This window comes from Myodes glareolus, chromosome 1 (assembly GCF_982192425.1).
Source record: "Myodes glareolus chromosome 1, mMyoGla1.1, whole genome shotgun sequence".
Classification (NCBI taxonomy): Eukaryota; Metazoa; Chordata; class Mammalia; order Rodentia; family Cricetidae; genus Myodes; species Myodes glareolus.
In genome coordinates this window covers 4,866,690-4,889,119 of record NC_142026.1, presented here as the reverse complement: position 1 = coordinate 4,889,119, position 22,430 = coordinate 4,866,690, and the positions used below count along the sequence as shown (strand labels likewise).

Here is a 22,430-nt window from a genome sequence, read left to right as displayed (position 1 = left end):
AACCAGTCACTAGAGAAAGTTTTTACCTCCACCAATGCTCAGACCAAGAGGGCGATCCTGTCCTCAGACATGCCTCCTTGGTCTGCTCCAAACTGCACCTCAGCCTGTATCCTCAGCCTGTATCCTCAGCCTGTATCCTCAGCATCCTCAGCCTGCATCCTCAGCCTGTATCCTCAGCCTGCATCCTCAGCCTGTATCCTCAGCCTGCATCCTCAGCATCCTCAGCCTGCATCCTCAGCCTGTATCCTCAGCCTGTATCCTCAGCCTGTATCCTCAGCCTGCATCCTCAGACTGTATCCTCAGCCTGCATCCTCAGCATCCTCAGCCTGCATCCTCAGCCTGTATCCTCAGCCTGCATCCTCAGCCTGTATCCTCAGACTGTATCCTCGGCCTGTATCCTCAGCCTGTAACCGCAGCCTGCATCCTCAGCCTGTATCCTCAGCATCCTCAGCCTGCATCCTCGGCCTGTATCCTCAGACTGCATCCTCGGCCTGTATCCTCAGCCTGCATCCTCAGACTGTATCCTCAGCCTGTATCCTCAGTCTGCATCCTCAGCCTGCATCCTCAGCCTGCATCCTCAGACTGTATCCTCAGACTGTATCCTCAGCCTGCATCCTCAGACTGTATCCTCGGCCTGTAACCTCAGCCTGCATCCTCAGCCTGTATCCTCAGTCTGTATCCTCAGCCTGCATCCTCAGACTGTATCCTCAGCCTGCATCCTCAGACTGTATCCTCAGCCTGCATCCTCAGCATCCTCAGCCTGCATCCTCAGCCTGTATCCTCAGTCTGTATCCTCAGCCTGCATCCTCAGTCTGTATCCTCAGCCTGTATCCTCAGCCTGTATCCTCAGACTGCATCTGTCCCACCAAGCCTCAGACTGCACGGAGGTTCTGTCTCCTCTCACCTTATATTCCTCTCTCCATCCAGTCCTATCACTCCTGTCTCCACCGCCGTAGTGCTGGGATTAAAGACATGTGATTCCAAGTGCTGGGATCACCTTTGTGTGAGCTGTTTCTTTTTTAGATAGATTCAATCTCATGTAACTCAGGGTGGCCTTGAACTCACACAAATCCATCTGCCTCTGTCTCCCGAGTCCTGGGATTAAAGGTGCAGGCCACCACTCCCTGACTTCTAGTGGCTTAGCTCTGCACTCCGACCTTCAGGCAAGCTTTATTTATTAAAACACAAACAAAATATCACTACATATCACTACATATGTCTGGGTTTGAAATCTTATTGTCACTTAGTACTGGGACACCTTATACAAGCCATTCTTTTCTGCCTCATGCACGATGAGTCCCCCAAACTTGCACAGACATAAACACAGGGTATCAGTATTTTGAGAAACTGTGGGTGTTTGTATGGATTAGAGGGTTCTAATTTCACTGGGACCCTTAAAGAGGAGTACAGGGTCCCCATGTGCTCTGTGTTCCATTCTGACATACTCTCCCATTATTACCTCCTGTCACCCTCCTTAGTTGTCAAGCCCACAGGGTCCACCAAAGACGTAAGTAAAATAAATACAATTTAAAAACATAAATCATAAGTGGCCAGTGTCTGGTATTTCACTATAGTAGCATTGTTCTGACAAATAACTATGGAGTTCCTATGCCAAAGACTGACAGGCATATACCAAATGACCCCGAGTGCTACCTGCCTTCAGCATGATCATACGGTCGCCACAGTGCTATCTCTCTTTCTCTTTTTTATAGTCTGGATTAATAGACTTTGAGGTTTGAATACTATGGCTGCAGAGTTGGCTCTTCTACTACATGTAAAAGAAAGTCTATGCTCTGGGACCACAGGTGTCACTGTCCCTGAGTTATTCTGCCGGACATTTACTACTTTTTAAGAAGTCCACGCAGTTCAGTTAGCTGTGTTCTGCCACGGTTACGTCACGTTTTACTACAGCCTTACTTAGCCGTGCCCTCTGCAGTTCATTCTGTTTGTTCATTCAGTGGCTGTGCACACTCTTTCCCCCGGAAATGCCCTCTTGGGCTCGGCTGTTTCATAGCACCAACCTTAATCCCAGGATAAACACACATATTTTCCTTAGAGCAATAAACCTATGAATGCTGTGTCCTCTGTCTCAGATCAAATGAGTTTAGGAACTGTTATGAGGATTTCATCTTGAGAACTCACGGAATCTCCTGCAACCTGGAGTTAAGGTTTTGGTATGAAGTGTTTCCTGAAAAGTTCATGTATTGAAAGCTTTGTCTCCAGGGGTTGGCGCCTTTGGAATGGTTCTAGAAACTTTAGAAGGCGGGGCCTATATGGATTAAGGATGTCCCCAGGGCAAGATCCTTAGGGGTATCTTGTCTCAGGTCAACCCATTCCCTCCCTCCCTCGTCTCTCCTCTCTCTCTGGCTTTGGCCCTGGCTCTCTGACTCATGCCCACCATGAGCAAGCAGCCTCTGTCACATTCTCCCAATGACATGCTGTTTTTCTTTCTTGTATGGGCTCCAAACAACAAAAGCCTGCCATGACATACTGACATACACAATTCTCTGAATCTGTGGACCCAAGTAAGGCCTACTTCTATTTCTTGGTTATTTTAGTCACCATAGTAGTAATAGTAAACACATCTGGAATACACACAACTAACTTCAAATAAACAGTTTCCATTTTCCCATCATTCTTTGTCACGGAAATAATATTAAGACAATCTGTTGGTTTTCAAGTTGCATGTGAATGGTCCATGCCTGTGGGCTCAGTACGCAGGAGATGAAGGCAGAAGGATAATGACTGTGGGTCTGAGCTCAGTCTAAGAAGATCTTGTCTCAGAGAAACTCTACACTGTCACTAAACACACACAAACACACATACACATGCACACCAAAAGAAACAAATTTCCAATCAAGCAAATCTTTCAGTATGTAGTTTAGGCTGGCCTTGAACTCATCCTCCTCTGGTCTCAGCCTCCACAGTGCTAGGGTTGTGCGCGCTCGCCACAGCATTTATTTTCATGGAATTTCTGTGGACATCTACATTTATATCCAATCTTCGGAAGGATTACAGGCTGGTCCCACAGCAGGAGGACCCAGCCAGTAGACTTTCTTGTATCTTTCATGGTTGTAGAGAAAGCACTGGGGTTATTTACCTCATATATAGGATGTATTGAGCTAGAAATAAAAAGCTCCAAGGTATTTCATTTTTCATCCAGTTTTTGATTGACAGTAACTTTTCTTAAATGCTGGAAATGGGCTAAATGCATCGCAGCTCCTTGGTGCATGCCTGTTTTACTGTTCAGGAATCTCAAGCTCCATCCTTCACCTTCTCATGGTTTGTTCAAGACAGTCCTAAAGTGCTTGGGACTGGGAATTATGCCAATCAACTCCAGGATCAGCAGAAGGTCGATAGCTTATTCCCAGCCCACTCAAAACTATCACTACTGATTAGTCAATTTCCAATATGATCTCTATTTTAATTTTCACTTTAATTTTTATATCTTGCATACAGCTCCTAGACAACTTTAATTATGAATACTGGTAAACAGGTGGGTACTGAAATATTAGCCTTTCCAGTCACACCTCCTCTTTCCACTATATGTGCCATACTGGATATCTTTCCAATATCTTTATTCATTTATTACATTATTATCATTTACACACCAAATCTCTTCTATTTCTACTAAAAATGAGCTATAGAGATAATATTCTGTTACCTATTATCATTGATGGGGCTTAGTTATTTAGAACAGTATTTAACATAGAGGGATTATCCAATATATTTATTTAATGGATGAAGGAAAAGAGAATAGCTGAATAAATGAATTTGATGTAACAGTGAAACTACACATTCCAGCACCCGATGACTTTTGAATCTCAGGAAGCAGAGTAGGCGTCTATGGCAATGCTAGCTAGTCTGTGTATTTGAAAGCAGCGAGGAACGCTGCATGTGAATTCCAAGAGTACAGCTCAAGTATCCTCATGAACATTAAAACTAAATTATTCTTTAAAAGATTAATTGGTTTGTCAGAGATTAGGAAACTTTTGGATTAACACAGTCTGAATTTGACACGTCTTCTGGAGTGTTTATTTTTTTCTCATCAATTAATGAAAGGTGTAAATGTACTGATGAGTATGTTGTTCGGAGCAAGGCACACAGTGAAACTCCTGCTTTCCCTGTGAGCACGGGCTAAAGCCTGACCGTAGAGCACAGCAGCTTCTACCTGCAAAAATGGTAGTTTTCTACAATTCTTTCACTTACTTATAAAATATTCAGATGGTTCACAAAAGAAAATATAGAACAAACATATGAAATATATATATTTATCTTTAAAATAATTGAAAAAGTAAAACATTTCTTTTAAGTTTATCAAGGTGGCAAAAATGAGAACAACTGATAGCAAATAGATGGCTTCATACATTGTAAATGAAAACAAAGTTGCCTTGCAGGAGGGAGCCAGTCATATGGATCAAAACTTTACTACATATGGTCAACAAATTACAGAAAGCTACAATGGTATAATAACCATTCACTCCAGAGGAAAGTTCACACATAGGGATGACAATAAAAGATGCAAGATGAGGAGGCTTTGTTTTCACAGCTCACTACTTCTACGTCCCTGTGGACAAGCGGCTGCCCTCCTTACTGGAGCTCTGGTCCATGCTTTAAGTGTTCCCAAATCACTCATTGTCATCCAGGATCCTTTTTGGAAGAGATAATTACGAAATTTTCAAACTCTATTTTATATATATATATATATATATATATATATATATATGTACTGTATCACGTATTTTATGTGTTGTTAGCTACATGTTAAGTACAATGGTTTCAATCAATGAGACTCACTTCAAAACAACTGAAATGAATTTGGCTTATAATTCCAATGAGAATTTCAGTACTTGGATCGATTCCTGTGCAGCTGTTTCAGCTTCATATTTCTATGGAGATACTCTCATATTAATACAAAAGTTCTTTTAAAATGAACATGGGATTGCATTTAAATATGAACAATGGTCTAAGAAACAAAAGCAAGTGAAGAGAAAAGGCTTATTTAAAAGGATTAGACTCCTACAGAGGAGCTCAATTAAGATACAAACACTAGAAAGCAATTCAGATACTAAATATTAAGAGCACTTTAACATTCTAGTTTTAAAGGATAAGGGAGTTTCCTGATCAATCAAGATTTTCCATCAAGTTATAAATTATGTTCTAATATACAGAGACTAGCTTCATAAATATTTTCATGGATTGGTAATTGCAAAATATCACTAGTCAAGATTCAGTTACAAACATGTCCAAACTTTTATCTTTCTCTTTGTATCTCTTGCAAGAGAATTTAACATTATGTAACACTTACTTGAAGAGAATTTATTTCTACTGGTAATTTAAAAGCCAGTTGCCAATTAAATGAGACATGCAGTTGGCTTCTTGCTAGTCATCCTAGTAACTCTGCTTCCTCCACAACTGCTGACATTATTAAAGAAAAATATCACTGGGTTAAGTGTTTTTATGTGAAGGATTGTTCTTATTTCAAAGGCTGTTTTCTTCTTTAAATGAAGAAAACTTGATTGTTCAAAATGCAAATGTTTCCCTCCTTCAACCGGAGATAAGTGAGATAAAGTGTGATTAGGGCTTTTTTTTTTCTTTTTTTTTTTGTGAGTATTTACGGGTTGGAAAGCATCTGATAAGGGTGGTCCGGAATGAGTCAAAATTTTCAGAAAATTCTAGAAATATAAGCCAGTACAAAAGTGTAATTTCTATACAATAGGGATCATTTCCAATAAACACAGCAATTCACGTTGAAAATCTGTCTCTGAGGCAAAAATACACACCTCTAAATCCACAACTCCAGAGACAGAAGCAGGCGGATCTCTGTGAGTTTGAGGCCAGCCTGGTCTATGTAGGGAGATTCAGGCCAGCTGGCATTATATAGTGAAACCTTGTCTAAAAACCAAAAGAAAACAAAGAACAATGTTTCTGTTGGTGTGTGGAAAGTAAAGCTGGGCAAAGGTTTCAAGGGGATGTATAGGAGAGAATTCTACCCTTGACACAGAAAGCCAGCACTTCTCCAACCCAATGGGAATGCTACCCCCTTTGAACAGGGTCACTACACTGCCCTACTGAGAACAACAATCTAGCCTCAGACTCAGAGAAGTGATCTGATCTCTGAAATTCAGTAAATATTAACAATAATCTAGAATTTACTTTTAAATGAAGCAATTACTTGAAATTTAATTCTTGTTATAGCTTTAGTTAATCCAATGTGGATTTTCTTAATGTTCTCCAAAGGGCTGTTTGTGGCAGAGTCGCTGCTGTGGATTGCGGGAACAGCGTGTTTTCTTTACTGGTTCCACTTCTCTCGGGCCTGAGTGCTGCCGTGTGCTTTCTGCAAACTCCACTTGCTCTTTCTTCAGTCAGAATCGCAGAGTGGATGGTTATTCTAATCATACAAACACATTAGGGTACACTATGCCAGGTGTGCTGTCATGTCCTTGGAATCCCGACTACCCAAGGCTGAGGCCTGTCTGTACAACACAGTAAGTTCAAGGTTAGCTCAGCTAAGCAGTGAGGTCCTGCCTGGAAATTACAAATTAGGGAGAGGAAGGGAATAGGGCTAGGGGTGTAAGTCAGACCTAGGATTCTTTCCCAGCATATAAAATGCACTGAGTTTGATTCTCAATATCTACAACGAACAAAGCCATTGCAACCCAGCTCCCTGCGCTGAGAGAGAATCTGTGTTTCCTACTGAAAGTTAACATGGCAGTTCCTTTTCCACAGTGGTGGTCAAGTTTCTTTCTCTTCTCAATCTTTATGAGTTGTTTTGGTTTACATAAGTTTCCCTACATAACCAGCATGAAAAAGCCAGGGGTCAGTTTTCTGTCACTAACATCTAGCCCCCTAGAGCCAAAGCTTTTAAGCCTTCTGATGTGGCTGTCGATGCTTGATATATCTGGGGCATGCATCAGTTTACAAGTTTGGGTGTTCTGGACCAAGTGGGAGGGGAGCCTAAGTGGAGCTCCCCTGTGCTGCAAAACTTCCTTCCTCCAGGTGTTAGCTTTACATCTTTCAACTGCTTTTCATTGGACATGGTTTCTGGGCCCTTCTGCAGTATCTGCATCCATTTTATACTGTCCTGGTGTCTATTAAAATGTTGTATTCAGTTAAATACAGTCCTATACCTGTATAGCATAGTAAAGCATCCGTGTTACTTGATCTGATAACACAGATGTTCATTCAGGGGCAGGCATGTCAGGAGGGCAGCTAAAAAGCACAGGGCATTGTTACAGGTGTCAACATGCCATCTCTCTGAGTCTTACACTAGGGAACTTGTGCTTTCACCAACCTCTTCAGCAACTACCCTACCTTCCATCACTGTCTCAGGAAGCTCCTCCTCCCCTCAGGCTGGGTCCCCATCTGAATATGGCTTCAAGAAGTAGTTCTCTCTATCTGAACTTTTCTTGTTTTCTCACTGTATATTATTATATTATCTGACGAGAATAAAAGTCCTGCCATTCGCCTGGATTACTGCTTTGCGTATGGCAGGAACCAGTAAGTGCTGACGGGATAGGTTCTTCCTGCTATTTGTATGTATGGTAAGTTGAGTGTGGGTGTATTCATGACCCAGTATGCGTTCAGGGGTCAGAGGATGACTTTCGGGCGATGGTTCTCCCCTTCCAACGCGGGTTTCTGGGATCAAACTTACGCTACCAGGCTTCCATGGGAAATGTTCCCACACACTGAGCCACCTTGCCAACCCAAATTCTGGGACCTAGTTTTCATAAAAATTATGTCAGAAAGCCCATTTCTCTGGGACAATCTCTGTCGAAAAACTGCTTAAGATTTCATTCCATTCCAGAGTCCCTTCCTTCAAATTACACATAGTCTGGTTCTGTCAGAGTCCTTGAGTATTTAATAGATATTTATCTCTTCAAACACATATTATGTCTTTGTGCTACAAACTTTCAAAATCTTTTCCTTTGACATTTTGAACTGCACAATTATACAGGCGCATGCTCTGTTCCTAACTCACTGGAACTTAACTATCTAACGAGCACATCTCTTGCTGAGGTTGTTGTTGTTTTCCCTTTTTCTTTTTTAGGGCAGTTAGGAAAGACCAAGCACAGAACCTCACCACATTTGCTATTTATCTTCCTTTGGGTGATAACGAACCTAGTATATTTCAGGAGTGTGAATTCTAATGCTACACCTACCGTTCAGTATATAACTTAGGCCATCGATCTCAATCAGGAAACAAAAAAACATACCACAGGATACTTCCCTGAGTTGTCCATAGAGAAATTCTAACAAGGAAAAGTGGTCTGAGTTACTTCATAGATCCCATGCGCATTGCCATTGGTCACCAGACTTTTATCTCCTTTTTATTTCATGGATATGAATACGTGAAGACACACACTGTGTCATCTTTGTGAGAATCAGGTCTTTTTTATTTTTCATTCAGAATGAGGCGGACTCTGGATGGTTTCTAGGGATCTAGGACAGCCACTTCACAATCCTGTCCACTTAGAGCACAGAACAACTCCTGAATGCCGGGGGCCCACAGGAACAACAGCCCTTGCTCTCCGGTGCAGGAAGCCCCACTTCTCCAGCAGGCACTTATCCTTCTGGTGCACTTGGAGAAAAACTAACCAGGAAGCCAGTGGCTCAGCTCTCCTCCTGATGTTAATAGGGACCCTCAACAATGAACCATCAGATGCTTTCCTAATCCTTTGAATTTTTTTTTTTAAATGTCAGACAAAGGTCTAAAATAGGAATAGCTGATTCAGGTTTTACCATCTTTAGAGGCACTGCTTATTGACAGTAATAAAGAAGACCATGGGTATAAAGTTTTACATGAAAATACATCAATATATAACATTTTAGTAAACTAGTATAATATCAGAATATATAACTATACATTTTTATATTCAATCTCCATGGTATTTTTCATATTTTATTACAAAAATGAATTATATCATTATAAAAACAATTTAAAAACAAAGTGGTAGAGAGGTAAAGTGGGGTTAATATTATTTTATATCATTCCCGTCTTTAATCTGACATCAGAGATGCCAATTTTTTTCAAGGAGGAATATCCCACACCTATAAAAGAGTTCTATTCAAACTATATCTGTAGTATTTGCCTTTACAGGTACAAGAAGTCAAGTTGTATATAGTTTCCATTAGCTGTGTGTATTGACACTCTCTAATTTAAAAGGTAGAAGAAACTAACAAAGAATAAAACTGCAGACTTGTAGACCCTGAAAGATAAGCAGCCAACCTATTCCTCTTGCTGAGTTACATGTGATGGCAGCAGCCCTATTGTGATTGCCAGAACACAGCCTACAGGTTCGTCTGGCTGCCTGTCACTGTGCTCTCATTTCCGCATTGAGCAGAGGCAGACAGCTGGCCAGGGCTCCTCAGCTGCCCCGCCCCCAGCCCCCTCCGTGTCTCAGATGCCATCTGAAACAGAGTGCGAGGCCCAAATGGAAACAGGGTACAAAACTCTTTTAAAAAAAAAAAATCTTGTGAGAAACAGTGTTTTAAACTTGACTTTGAATGGGGCTATAGATTAGGTCAACAAAGGGACCAAAATCTTGAAGTGCTGTCCCTTAAATAATTGAGACTAATTCTTAAACACTATTATGGGGTCATAAAACACCAAGCCTGGAAATTAAAGATTTTTATGCCTCATCAAAAAGTCTTTGAATGTAACTCGCTGGCATTCTGCCAACAAGGGCAGCTCTTGGGGGGAAACCCTATGCCAAAGGCCAAAAAGGCAGCTGTGTTATTCAGCTTCTGAGGGCTTCCAACTCTGCACCCACACAAGCTCAATTATGAACAAATTAAAGGGATCCAGACTGAACACAGTAATTCTGGTAATTTAAATAAATAGAGTAAAGTCTGCAATTAGTAGGGAAAGATTGATTTTCTGGAAAACCCAGAAGTATCTACCCAGTAACTTAAATGGAACCCTAGCCCTTGAATAAGCATAGTTATGGTCAATTGCTTAAAAATAAATTTCTTGTCCTTATCATTTTAATCATCAACGATCTGTCTTAAACGTGACCACATGCAAACTCCAAAAATATCTGCTAAATATTGAAGCAAAATGGCCTCCCCAAATCTAGAGTGGTTACATAAGCATTAAGAATAACAAGTAAAATTGCTGTCAGTTTTGTGTGACGCTTTAGTGAGTGGGATTGAAACCTCTGCAGCAGTTTCAAATATAAAACTGTAGCTAATCAAACGAACTTACAAGTTCAGAGAAAACACTTATTCAAAGAGAATCAGAGAGTAATTGTGTACAACCTACTAATTAATCCATTTCTGGTTTATTAACAAAGAAAAATATATACTGTCATCCTGTATAGATCCTTACAAATACTTAATAAAATTCAAAACCCATTCCTGATTTAAAGAATAAAGGGGCTAATATTAAAAAAAAAGGCCAGGAAGCTAGGACTACAAAGAAACCCATCTAACCTGATAAAGTGTTTCTATCAGAAACCCACAGGAAGTATAGATACCATTTACACACACACACACACACACACACGCACACACACACACGCACAATGCATGTATGTGCACATGCACACAAACATGCACACAAGCACACATCCACACATGCACACTGAGGACACCCTTCCTCTTGAATGTTTAAACTCACTTTGATTATCTGATTCTAATGCTCCTGGGACAGACGATGCATTTGAAGAACCAAAGTAATTTAACTGAAAAAAATAACAAGTATTCTACTTAAAAAAAAATAAATCAGAGGAGAATTGTCCTATAAGTCACTAAAATTCAAAGTAACAGCATGAAAATTTGTACAGGATAGCAACTTGTGCAGGGCAGATTTAGATACCAATAAACGAACAGGTCTATAACCCCACCCAAGCACTAATATAAAGGAATTTAACTTGTATTACAAATTATGGAAGGATGGAAAAGTCAAATATAATTTTTTTCTGAAGAAATATTCTTCTACCTTATATATTATGAATAAAATATATTATCAATCATTTCTTCCCAGAAACCTTGGGAAGAAAATAAATGAGATAAACAGGACAGTAGAGCCCCAAACAAAAACAAAAAACAAAAGGAAGACAAGATGGGTTTATATGATAATAAGTCTAAACTATTTGTGTTTTGAGGGGGGAGGGGCATCAGGACATAACTTTGTGAAGGAGCCAGAGGCTGGCCTCAGAGTCAGTCTCAGTGACTCTCCACCTGAGATTTGAGACAGGGTCTCTCACTGGACCTGGAGGCCACTGACTGCCTTCACCAGCTGCCCAGTGAGTCCCAGAGCTCCTCTTGTTTACCTCCCGAGTTCTGGCATTATGAAGTGACTAACATCTGTGCTTTCGTGTGTTTTAGATGCATACTAGGCAGCTAAAATCAGGTCCTCATGGTCTCACAGTCCCATCAAACATGTTTGATGATAAAGGATAGCAAGTGAAAACGCAAGTAGTGATTTACGTTATAACAGTATTCCGAAAATAGCATAAAATAACAAATGGAAATACTGGCAAAGATAAATAATAAATTCAAGATAAGAAGACACAACTGTTCAAAAAAATACATAAAATAAAACTTTCAATCAAACTCAAGTTCCATTTAAATGGGAAAGACAAAAGTAAAGTGTAATCAAGAGACTCATTTCTTCAGTACGACATGACTGCGATGACTCCATGGTACGTGGGCACAAACGTGTGTGGACAGCTGAGCCAAAGGGACAGCATAACAGGCAGGGCCTTTTCTGTCTAAGATCCATGTGTGCTTAGTGATTAGGGGAATGGGTTGGGGAAGCAGAGGCTAAAGTTTTCATAAGACTTGCCCTTCTTTGGAAATACACGTAAAAAGAAGTAATTGGAATCTCTTCACCTTTAAAAGTTCACCATAACATGTGAACTGACTCAATATACAGGTGAACGTTATCTTCTGACTCGGCAGCAAGAACAACACGGAAGTGTGGATACTTACGGTTCCTACAGACTTTTCGAAAGACAGTGTCAGTGCATAGCCCAGGCTGGCTCAAGTCAAGCTCCACTGCCATCCACCAGAGTGGCTGGAATTGTGAGCATCTGTGAGCATCTACCGGCACACTTAGATCAAAGAAGCTTTCTGATAAAGAACTGATCAGTCCAAAGTCATCACTCAATAAATAAATATGAACGCCTATCCCTTTATGTCTCTGTATTCTTAACCATGTAAGGCTGATGCTTTTTCCAGGTTAAAAAACATTATTTATTCTGCCTAAATACTGTAGGTTTCATTTGTGAGGATTAAATCCAGGGCTTTGTGCAGGCCAGGCAAGCACTCTATCAGTTGAACTACATTTCCAGCCCTAGGGCTTATTATTAGCTTTCAACTTTTGAAGTTGTATTTTATCCTGCTGAGAGAATTAGTCTTCTAAACATTGTCATCAACAACATATAATAAATATAATATAATATAATATAATAGTATGTATTTCAGAGTTCCCAATGGTGCTTTAAACCATACATCACTCTAGTCCTCTAATCAAAGAGGAGATGCGTCCAAATGCTCAGCACTGGAGGATCACTGGGCTTACTTGCTGTGAAAGACAAACATTTATTAAGCTCACTCCATTTTCTCTCTTGGGAAGAAGACCAAGATGGTTCTATTCTGCTTACTCCCAAACTCCCTTAGCCTTAGATTCATGCTTTTCAGAATGGGTTCAACTTTGACAACTGCTGTAAAAATGTTTTAATAGCATCCAACTAAAATACTTTGCTATAGTGCATTTTAAATAAAGTCTTTTAGCTTATGTCCTTAATAAAATAAGCCATAAACAGTTGTGTAAATTGAACAAATATTACTACTGTCATTGTCCATTAGAGTGTATAATAAAATGCAATGAATGAATACTAATGTACATATTTTAAAATAAGATTTCAATTTCAAAGAGAAAATTTTCTTAAAAAAAAAAGTCAGTATTAGCTCAATGCATTTCTCAACCCTTACCAGAGAAGCTTCTATTTGTAGTAGATGGTGATTAACACTGAGATCCACAGCTGGGCAAAGTACAGAGAATGAGAAACTATGGGATTCCCAGGCCTAAATGGAACATTTGTATCCTGCACCCTCTTCCCAAGACTCAGGGATTGCTGGAGAAGAGGGAGCTCAATGAGAGCAAGAGCCAGAGCCAGAGCCAGTGGTGATGGCAGGAAACAGTGTCAGCTGTGGGCTAACAGGAACAGCACGCACAGACCAGCGTAAGCTCAAGCCAGACCTTAGCAACTGAAACTGGGAGGTTCCCTGATAAGTCAAACACCCTCCAGTGGATGGCCATAGCCTCAAGAATATATGGACAGCACCAATGGATTTGATGGATATATAAAAAAAATAAAATAAGTAGGGTGGGTAGGGAAGGGGGTGGATTTGGAAGAAGTTGGGGGAGGGGGTAAATATAATCAAAAACAGCACATGAAAGTCTCAAAGAATTAATAAAATTTACAAAAAATTAAATAATAGAAAACTTTTGACATGACTGAGGTTTAATAATTTTGTAACCAGAAATTTTTTCTCTCTTAAAATGGATGATATACTGTTTTCAGCTTTGACACAGATTTTAGAATTATAATGCTAGCCCTTTTTAATTAAATGAAGAAAAACAGCAATATATTTCTCTCCCCAAAATTAAGAGTCATTTTTATCCATTCATCTTATTTATAGAGAAACTGGGAAGACAGAACAGGAAATGTTTATCAAGCACTTCACGAAAATGAATTGCTCTTTAACGTATTAGTAATCACAGATGTCACTGTTGTGCATTAGCCCTTTGGTTTGTAACGGGTTTGCTCTCGAGATCGGTGCTCAGGGCAGCCTCCTTGCTGAGCTTCCTATCTGTCTCACACTATAGGTGATTTGAGCAAATGCTTCCCAATGACTTAGTTAATTTATAGAAAATGGAATCAATTTCCCTTGTTTGATTGTGACTGAACGTTTTCCTGAGCTGCTGTAAATGAACAACAGAGAAGCACCATTTATCAGATCATTGGGTAGAGTTTGCTATTTGGATGATTCCTTTTCCTTGTTACTATTAATGAAATATATAATATACCTCAAGAAAATACAATTGCAGAGGTTGACCCCCTGAGCTCTTGAGATGCAATGAATATTTCTCTTTGAGTGTATGTTATACTCCTCTTCTAAGATCCCAGATGATGGTAACAATTCTTCTCAGTGTCTGAGAAGTCTTACAGTCCCAAGTCCTGGTCAAAATCGTAGTCAGAGCCCTGGATCACCCCTTGAAGCCTATGATATTCAGAATGCCAGTAACATTGTTTAGGTACCACACTAGGGTACCTCAACCCCTCAGTGTGACACACCCAAGGGACTACTCACCTCTCTAGCGTCATAGGATTTAGGGATATTTAGTTGAAGAAACCAATGGGAAGAATCATTTGACCTCATTAACCTGCCCGGCAAAGAGCAGGTATGCCAACCAGGCATGGTATGTACAAGCTGAAACCAGTACACAGAAGCAAAGGCAAGTGAGTTGAAGATTTTTTGTGGCATTCAAGTTTTCCAGCATTAGGTTTTTCCTGATCTACAGAGGGAGAGAATTATGTGGAATGTTTCATAGAAATCAGCATCTCTCCTTTACAAGCAGACTAATCACAGTGACATGTGGGGGAGGAAATAGAAAGATGTGAACAGTGCCTTTCTGAGCTGCTGCAGTTGAAGGAACAAATCTGGAGTTTTGGGAAACAGATATGTGGAGATGTCCTGAGAAGCAACCTGGACGCACGTCCCAGTTACTTACCAAGGTCCATGCTCTTGGAGGCTTTCAAGTTAACTGATTCAGACTGCATGGCTGGTGTCACAGATCTGAAATTGACATGCTGATCTGGAAAATACACTGTAGAATCCACTCCAGAGCTGTGGAAAGAAGGTATATATTATATTTAGGTTTAAAGCAGGAGGCATGCAGGCAGACAAGGCGGGATGAAAGGAAGGAAGGAGGGAGGGAGGAAGATTATGAATGGACATAAATATATAGCTCGCACACTAAATACATCCCTTTATTATTTTCTTTTCAGCCTGCATTTTAAAACAATTCTTGTTTCTCAGAATTCTTTTATAGAATTGCAACAATTGTGGCCTATACATTTTATTCTGCAGAAAAATTTAGCTAAAATGTATGTGAGCTAATAACACCTTTTGTTCCTCAGTCATTTCTGTTAATTGGAACACTGCTGTATCCTATATAACTTCAGGTGGGTGAGGGGTTCCTGGGAAGCCCCAACACTTCAAAGGATGTTGCTAGATATTAGCAGAGCCCACAGTGGGCTAAGAGACTCCTATGGGATGAGTGGGTCCTTTTAAAGAGCAGTGAAATGACTTCTCCTTAAAGAAAACCATCTTGAATGACTGATGGCTACAGGAGCCTGAGTTTTACCTCTTTAGGTGATCTTCAAAGAGGAATGGTAATGCTGAGTAGGTATTCTGTCCATCAACAAAGCCAAAAGGAAGCCACAGAAACAGCATTGTTGACAACTTGGACACAAATACATTAAATGCCCTTTATGGATTTTTTTTAGTACTTGGGGTCAATCTAAAGAATTTTGCTTCCACTGAACACTCTGTTTTGACTGGGGATTCAGTAGAAAGGATTAGAAAGAAATTTTAGATAATGGCTTATATTTGTTTAGAAATGTGTGTATGGACACACTGTCCACAAATTAAGTTACAACTGCTTCCTTTCTCCTTTGTACTTGGCTTTCCTAAAGTGTATCCATGCTGCTCATTTCAGGGTGATTCTGTCAGGTGACAAGTCAGGGTTCCTTGACAAGCTGAAAGGATTGAGAGCGGCCTATAAAGAGTCTGGGATTTTAGACAAACAGAAGAAGCAACATTAATCTTGAATGAAGGTCCCTCTAAGATGCAGAGAATTATCTTAAATTTCAAACTAAACACACTTCCCAAGTTTAATTGCTTTCTTAAAAAATGAATTTTTACCTTTGATATTTAATATTTCCTGTCAGTAATATTAAATAGTAGCCTTGATGAATGAGTAACTGAACCTCCACTATGATAATACTGTGGGTAGAAACAGAAAGGGTTCTGATAGGCGCACAGTACAGTACTCAAGAGTCAGGGCCCCCGAACACAATGGACCGCTTACATCCTAGCTCTGCTACTTGCTTGCTGAGTGACTTGGGCAAGACATTGGATCTCTCTGCACTTCAGTGTCCTCATCCATAAAGGAGTGTAATCACATTGTCCACACTTTGGCCTTAGTTTCCTCATCTATACAATATGCAGTAATAGGACTTCTCTGTAAGGTTTAAACAAATTAATAAATTCAGATATGCATGACACTAAGAATAGTGCCTATCACTTGGTAAAAACTCAATGTTTACCATATTTTAGTATTAATAAGTTCCTAATTATCTTTTTTTTCCCATGTGAATCAAGGTGGTTTTGGAATGAGGGCTCAAGGCTCTCTCCAATGCAAAGATTATACCTCTTTTCATGGAAACTATGCAGAAAGTTTGAATTGACTCTTTAGTGTTACAAAGATTCCAGGTGTTTCTTTCTTGGTATCTGGTTGCATTGTCAATAGAGGAAGCCTTCAAATGCTATAGACGTGATACCTAGTGATGGCAGAGCATGCCAACTGTGCTCTAGAGTCCTTGACTTATGTAGTGTTACTGATGCCTCTGTGGTCTAATGGAAATATCCCCATTTTTCCTCCTAATTTTATAGAATTCAGAGATACCACTATGAGATCACGAGTACCCCATAGGCTTTGGTGCTGTAGTGGCATATGACTTTACATGTGTCTTTACTCATCCTTTATTTGTACATAAGATTTTATGATTTGATCATGTGTGGAGATGCAGGTCTAATGTTAGCAAGATACGTCATCTTTACAGATTCAAAGGCTTGAGACAGAAGGAGTTAAAGGTCATTCATCTATTAGCTAAGAGTCTACTGCCCAAAGAAGGCGACTGATGGCCCCAGATCAAACAGCTGCTCAATGGAAAATCCTGAACCTGAGTCACAATCTTGGCTTAAGATACTGGCTTGAACACACAATTAAGTCTTTTCCCTTTAAACTGAAGATCTGATCAGTCTCCTGAGTAACTTTCATTTTAGATTTTTCTTTGTTCCAACCGAGGGGTAGATGAGATGAAGAAATAGAAAACCGAGTAGTTAATGGAAGCATATGCTATCTATTATAATGGAAGTCTCCAAGGAAGACTTCAGGACCAACATGAACACTCCTCTTTAAAACAAAGACCTCACTGCATTTAAAGAACTCTATTCATGACTATGGAAATCTACCCTTCTGATGAAGGTGTTGGTTAATCCATTTCAGCCTCTTAGATCATCTTTTCAAACTTGGCAATAATTGACATGCCAAGAATGAGAGCTCAAATTCTCAAAGCTTTTGGAAAATAATCATTCTTACCTCTCCCATCCTACAAATATGGTAGAAATGACATCTGATACAGAATCAAGCTAGAATCTGCTCAAACAAAGCAAATATATTTTTATAAAAATATTAGGATCTGATTGAGGAAAATAGGGTAAATGAAAGCTGCACATATGAATGTTGTAAATCATTTGCACATAGATACATATGTCTGATTACATCCATCAATCTGATGTTATATACATCTGTTACCATTATTTTCAATGTATCCAAATGCACAGTTTGAAAATGCTCATTTAGCAGGATCCCTATTACCATAGTATGAAATGGAAATGCAAAATAAAGATGAAGTAGGATTGGCAGATAGTTAAGGAGGGAAGTGAGGGTACTCCAAGACGTGATGGGATTAGAGCCAATGGCAGCAGACATCACACTGAAACAGTGAGTGTAGTTCTGAATTAGTTAATGTGGAAATATATTAGGGATGTAAGTTAGACTGGTACAATCACTTGCAATTCTATGCTACACATTGAAAGCATTTGGAGTGAGGGTGACATAGTGATTAACTATAAAATATGACATACTTTAATTTTGAAGGAAGTTAGCATGTGCTCATGGTTGAGTGGGCTGCAGTGCAAAGCTGGGAACTGACAGCAGGCCAGAGACATGTCCTAGATAAAGGCCGTGTTTTCAGCATGAACAATCAGGGAATCTCTTAAATAGGAAATGAAACTCTCGTCAAATTCTGCTGCATAATGAATAAACACGGGCAGCAGGAACATATGCTGTTGTCCTGAAAACAGTGACACACCAGGAATGTGAAAACCACAGAGGAGTCAGGAGAACTCTCTGAAAGTAAAAGGCAGAGAGAGATATTTGAAGGACCTGCCAAGAAAAGTGCTTGAAGCATCAGTAGTCTATGACTTGTATATGGGGAGGGAGGAAGTATGGCTGAGAACATATAAACAATAAAGGAATAACCAAATGTTTTCTAAATTGTTAAGAATATTGAATTAGTTAGGATTTCTATTGCTGTAATAAAACAGCATGACCAAAAACATCCTGGGGAAGAAAGGGTCTTTTTCATCTTCTTCCAGCATATAGTCCAGCATCCAGGGAACTGACACAGAGACAATGGAGGGAGCTGCTTACTGGTGTGCTCCCAAGACTTGCTCACTCTGATTTCTTATAGCACCTAGGACCACTAGTCCAGAGGTGATACCATCCCCAGTGATCTGGGCCCTCCCACATCTATTATTAATCAAGAAACTATACCTCTAAAGACTTCCTACAGGCCAATCTTATGGAGGCATTTTATCAAACCACTGTCCCTCTTCCTAAAAACTCTAGCTAGTGTTAAGTTAACAAAAACTAAGCAGCACAAATATGGTTTGACTTTAATCATTCATTGAGACTTCATAGCAAAAACACATTTTCATACACTTTGTTTTTATTCAGACACACAAATTCTAAACTTCTCTCTCCCAGAATATCATTGATATAACAGAAGTAAGTTCTGATTCTGTGTTGCTTCAAAGAATAGGCATTAAATTGATCAAATTTAGTCCCCTTCCCTTAATACAAGAGAGTTCTTCTGCTTAGAGACCCCACCCCTGAAAGCACACATTGTAGAGTGCTTCCCATGTTTGACTTGAAAGGCAAGGAGACAGCCTTCCTCTATGCTCACACATTTAAATCCCACTACTGCTCGTCACCTAGGAAACACAATGGCTTGTAGGATGGTGTAGGTCACAGATTCCCAGGAGGGAAAAAGTTGCAAAGTATTAAGACATATTTTATCCATCTCAGAAATGTCTCTGTTCCTCCCACCTATATAATTTCTCCTTTCTTTTAGACCCTGCTATGCTCATGTCTAACAAGTCTCATTGGCAATGGCTTCCCCGTGTACAATTGAAATTGCTCAGGGTTTGACACTCTCAACCCTGGTATTGAACTGTCTCATGCTTCTCCACTGCTTTCCAGAGAAATACGATACTCATGGAACATGGCAGAAACCTGCCATGGATTTTCCTCCACATGCCAAAGTTTCAGTTACACCAAACACGGGATTCCTCCCTCTCTCATCAAGACTTTTCTTCTTCCATACCCCTGTGTCGTGGGCCCTTCCTTTTCCATGAAATCACTCTTTATCTGATGTAACCCTTCCTTCATCTTACAGAGTTGGGGTTCAGTCTTCTGAGCTACCAGAGCATTCTTCACTGATCTCTCCCTCCTAATTAGCTGTGTGTTTCTCTTTTTAGGAGAAAAATGAATCTTTTTTGGGTTTTTTTTAATTAGCCTACAATGAGTTGGGTTTTATTATGACCTTTGTAAAAAAAATTGGTTATTATTTCTCTTCCCCACTTTTTCCTCATCCCTCCACTCCCTGTACTATCTCACCCCATGGTCTCCTTCCACTTTTGTGTCACATGTGGCCTTTGGTACCCTCATTCCTTTCTCTGCACCTCTTGTTCCCTCTTTAGGTTGCCTGTCTGGTTTCATAGTCTATAGCCACTCACAATCCAAAACCTACATACATACAACATTAGAGTGAAGATCTGATTACATGAGAGAACATGTGAGTTTTGTTTTTCTGCATTTGGGGCACCTCACTTAATATGCTTTTCGGGTCTACCCATGATCCTGTAAGCTTCCTAACTTTGTCTTTGGAATATCTGAGAAAATGCATACATATTCATAGACGTGACATTTTCATTATCCATTTTCCAGCAGATGGGCATTGAGGCTGGGTGATATGCGATTGTACTTAGTGCAGCAATAAGCATGGCTTTGCAGATGACTCTGTGGCAGGAGAGAAGCCCTTGGGCACATGGCAAGAACTGTTTTTTCTGGGTCATATGGTGGCTCTAATTTTATTTTCCCATATTTTTGTGGTTCTATAAATGTTTTGAAAGTAATTTCTTAATTTTTGAGATCATAATTTAATTACAACATTGCTCTCTATTCTTTCCTCATTCCAGACCTTTACATATATACTTTCCTCATCTTTCAAATCCAAGAGCTCTTTTTTCACTAATTAGTTTTATGTGCATTTATCTACATACATATATATTCCTAAATCTAGCCTGTGGAGTCCATCTAATGTTTCCTGTATGTGTGTTTTCATGACTGAGCAGTTGGCACTGGACAGCACATTGGTGTGTGCTTTAGTGGGGAAGTCCACCTCTCCTACTCCCAGCTTTCCTTGGTTGCCTTTGTGTAGGGTTGAAGCCTTCTGGACTTTTTTCATCCACGTTGGCATGTTCCTTAGTGTCACCCTTTTCCAGCTCATGTTTGGGCAGTCATGTTGGTAAGACTTTACAGATGTAGCTTTAGAAGTTACTAGAGATATAATCTCTCATCAAAGTCCCTGATCTGAATCTTGTGATCCTTCCACTCCCTCTTCTACAGTGTTTCCTGAACCTCAGGTGCATGAGTGTTTTGTAGATGTGCCCTTCAGGATTGTGCTCAACTCTGCATTTGGATGGCTTGTGGCTGACTGCAGTGGACAGTGGATTTCCTCGATAATGGCACAGTTTTACATTTCCCCCAGCAGCAGACAGGGTTCTCATCACAACAGCCTTGTCATCATTTCCTGTCATTTATTTCCTTGGTAATACTCATGCTGACCCAGGTGAGATAGAATTTCAAAGTGGTTCTAATTTACATTTTCCTGGTTGCTAAGGATATTGAACATTTAAGAATTATTTACTAGACATTAGTGTTTATTCTTTTGAGTATTGTCTATTCATTTCATTAGCCTACTTATTGATTAGGTAGCTGTATGTTTTTTGTCCTTAATTTTTGCAGATCTTTATATATTTTAGATATCAATGCTTTCTACATACCAAGACCTGCTGGGACAGAGCTGACTGAGATTCTCCCATTCTGTAGGCTGTCTTTCCTCTCTAAAGACAGTTTCCCTTGCTGTGCAGATACTTTAATTCCATCCATTTCGACTTGTCAATTCTAGGGACTGTTTTTTGTGCTGCTAAAGTCCTGTTCAAAAAGTGCTCAGGTAAGCTCACCATGCTTTCCTCTAGCAGGCAGAGTGTCTCAAGCTCTAAATTAAGGTCTTTGACCCATTTTGAATTGACTTTTGGTGAGGGTGAGAGATTTCTGTACATCATCAAATTCATTTTGGGTTCAGGATAAACACAGGCAATGCAGATAAATGAACAAAACCAACCACATCCATATGTTCTGCTACGAAAGCCCCATCAGTGCTTGGTGCGGGAAATTGTCTGTCAATCATATTTTAAATAAATGCTGATTGGCCAGGCAGGAAATATAGGTGGGAAAAACAGACAGGAAGTAGAGGTGGAGCAAAGAGAATGGGAGTATTCTGGGAAGCAGGAAGCTTCCTCCTCCATTCCTGCCCAGATCACTGAAGAAGTAACATGTGAGCTGACAGCTGAAAAAGGTACCAAGCCATATGGCTAATAGAGATCAGAATAATGGGTTAATATAAACTACAAGAGTTAACAAGAAGCCTGAGCTAATGGGCCAATCAGTTTTATAATCTTACGGAGTCCTCTGTATGATTTTCTTTGGGGTATGCCAGCTGTGGGATGCCAGGCGGGACAGATACACCAACAAGCCTGGCTATCATGCTACAAGTGCTGGTTTAGCATATTGTGATTCTCATGATAAAGTTTTGAGGAAAATAAATGATTTCAAATACTAAAAATTAGAGGTAGTACAGCATAGACAGCTTATCTCTGATAGAGTTGGCTACACTTCATGTCACCTAATTTCTAGAAGATTATATTAAAAAGAATAATAGAAATGACACCAGCATTGATAAAGGAAAGATGAAGAAATTTCACAGGATTATCATGGGAAACAGAATGGAATAAAATACACAGTTTTTTAACAGCCATAATAAATACAGAAAATAGTAAAAAGACAATTTAATGATTTTTAAAGCTCATCAGAACACAATCTATGAATTCCCCTAATCAAATAGTATGTATGCTTAGTAAATCTTCCCCCTCATGCTTGTGTGAGTCTAAAAGTTATTGATTTTCTAGTTTCTATTATAGAATGGCTATAATATTGGGAA

At 39.7% G+C, this 22,430-nt stretch overlaps 1 protein-coding gene across 6 annotated transcripts in view; it reads right to left on the bottom strand.

Moving 5' to 3' along the window:
- Pard3b (par-3 family cell polarity regulator beta) overlaps positions 1-22,430 on the bottom strand; it is a 974,006-nt gene that overhangs the window by 381,395 nt on the left and 570,181 nt on the right. For all 6 annotated transcript variants that reach the window (XM_048458971.3, XM_048458969.3, XM_048458967.3 and 3 more), the window contains one exon: positions 14,747-14,862. In XM_048458971.3, the coding sequence (XP_048314928.3) occupies positions 14,747-14,862 (116 nt within the window). The remainder of the gene's footprint in view (positions 1-14,746; positions 14,863-22,430) is intronic.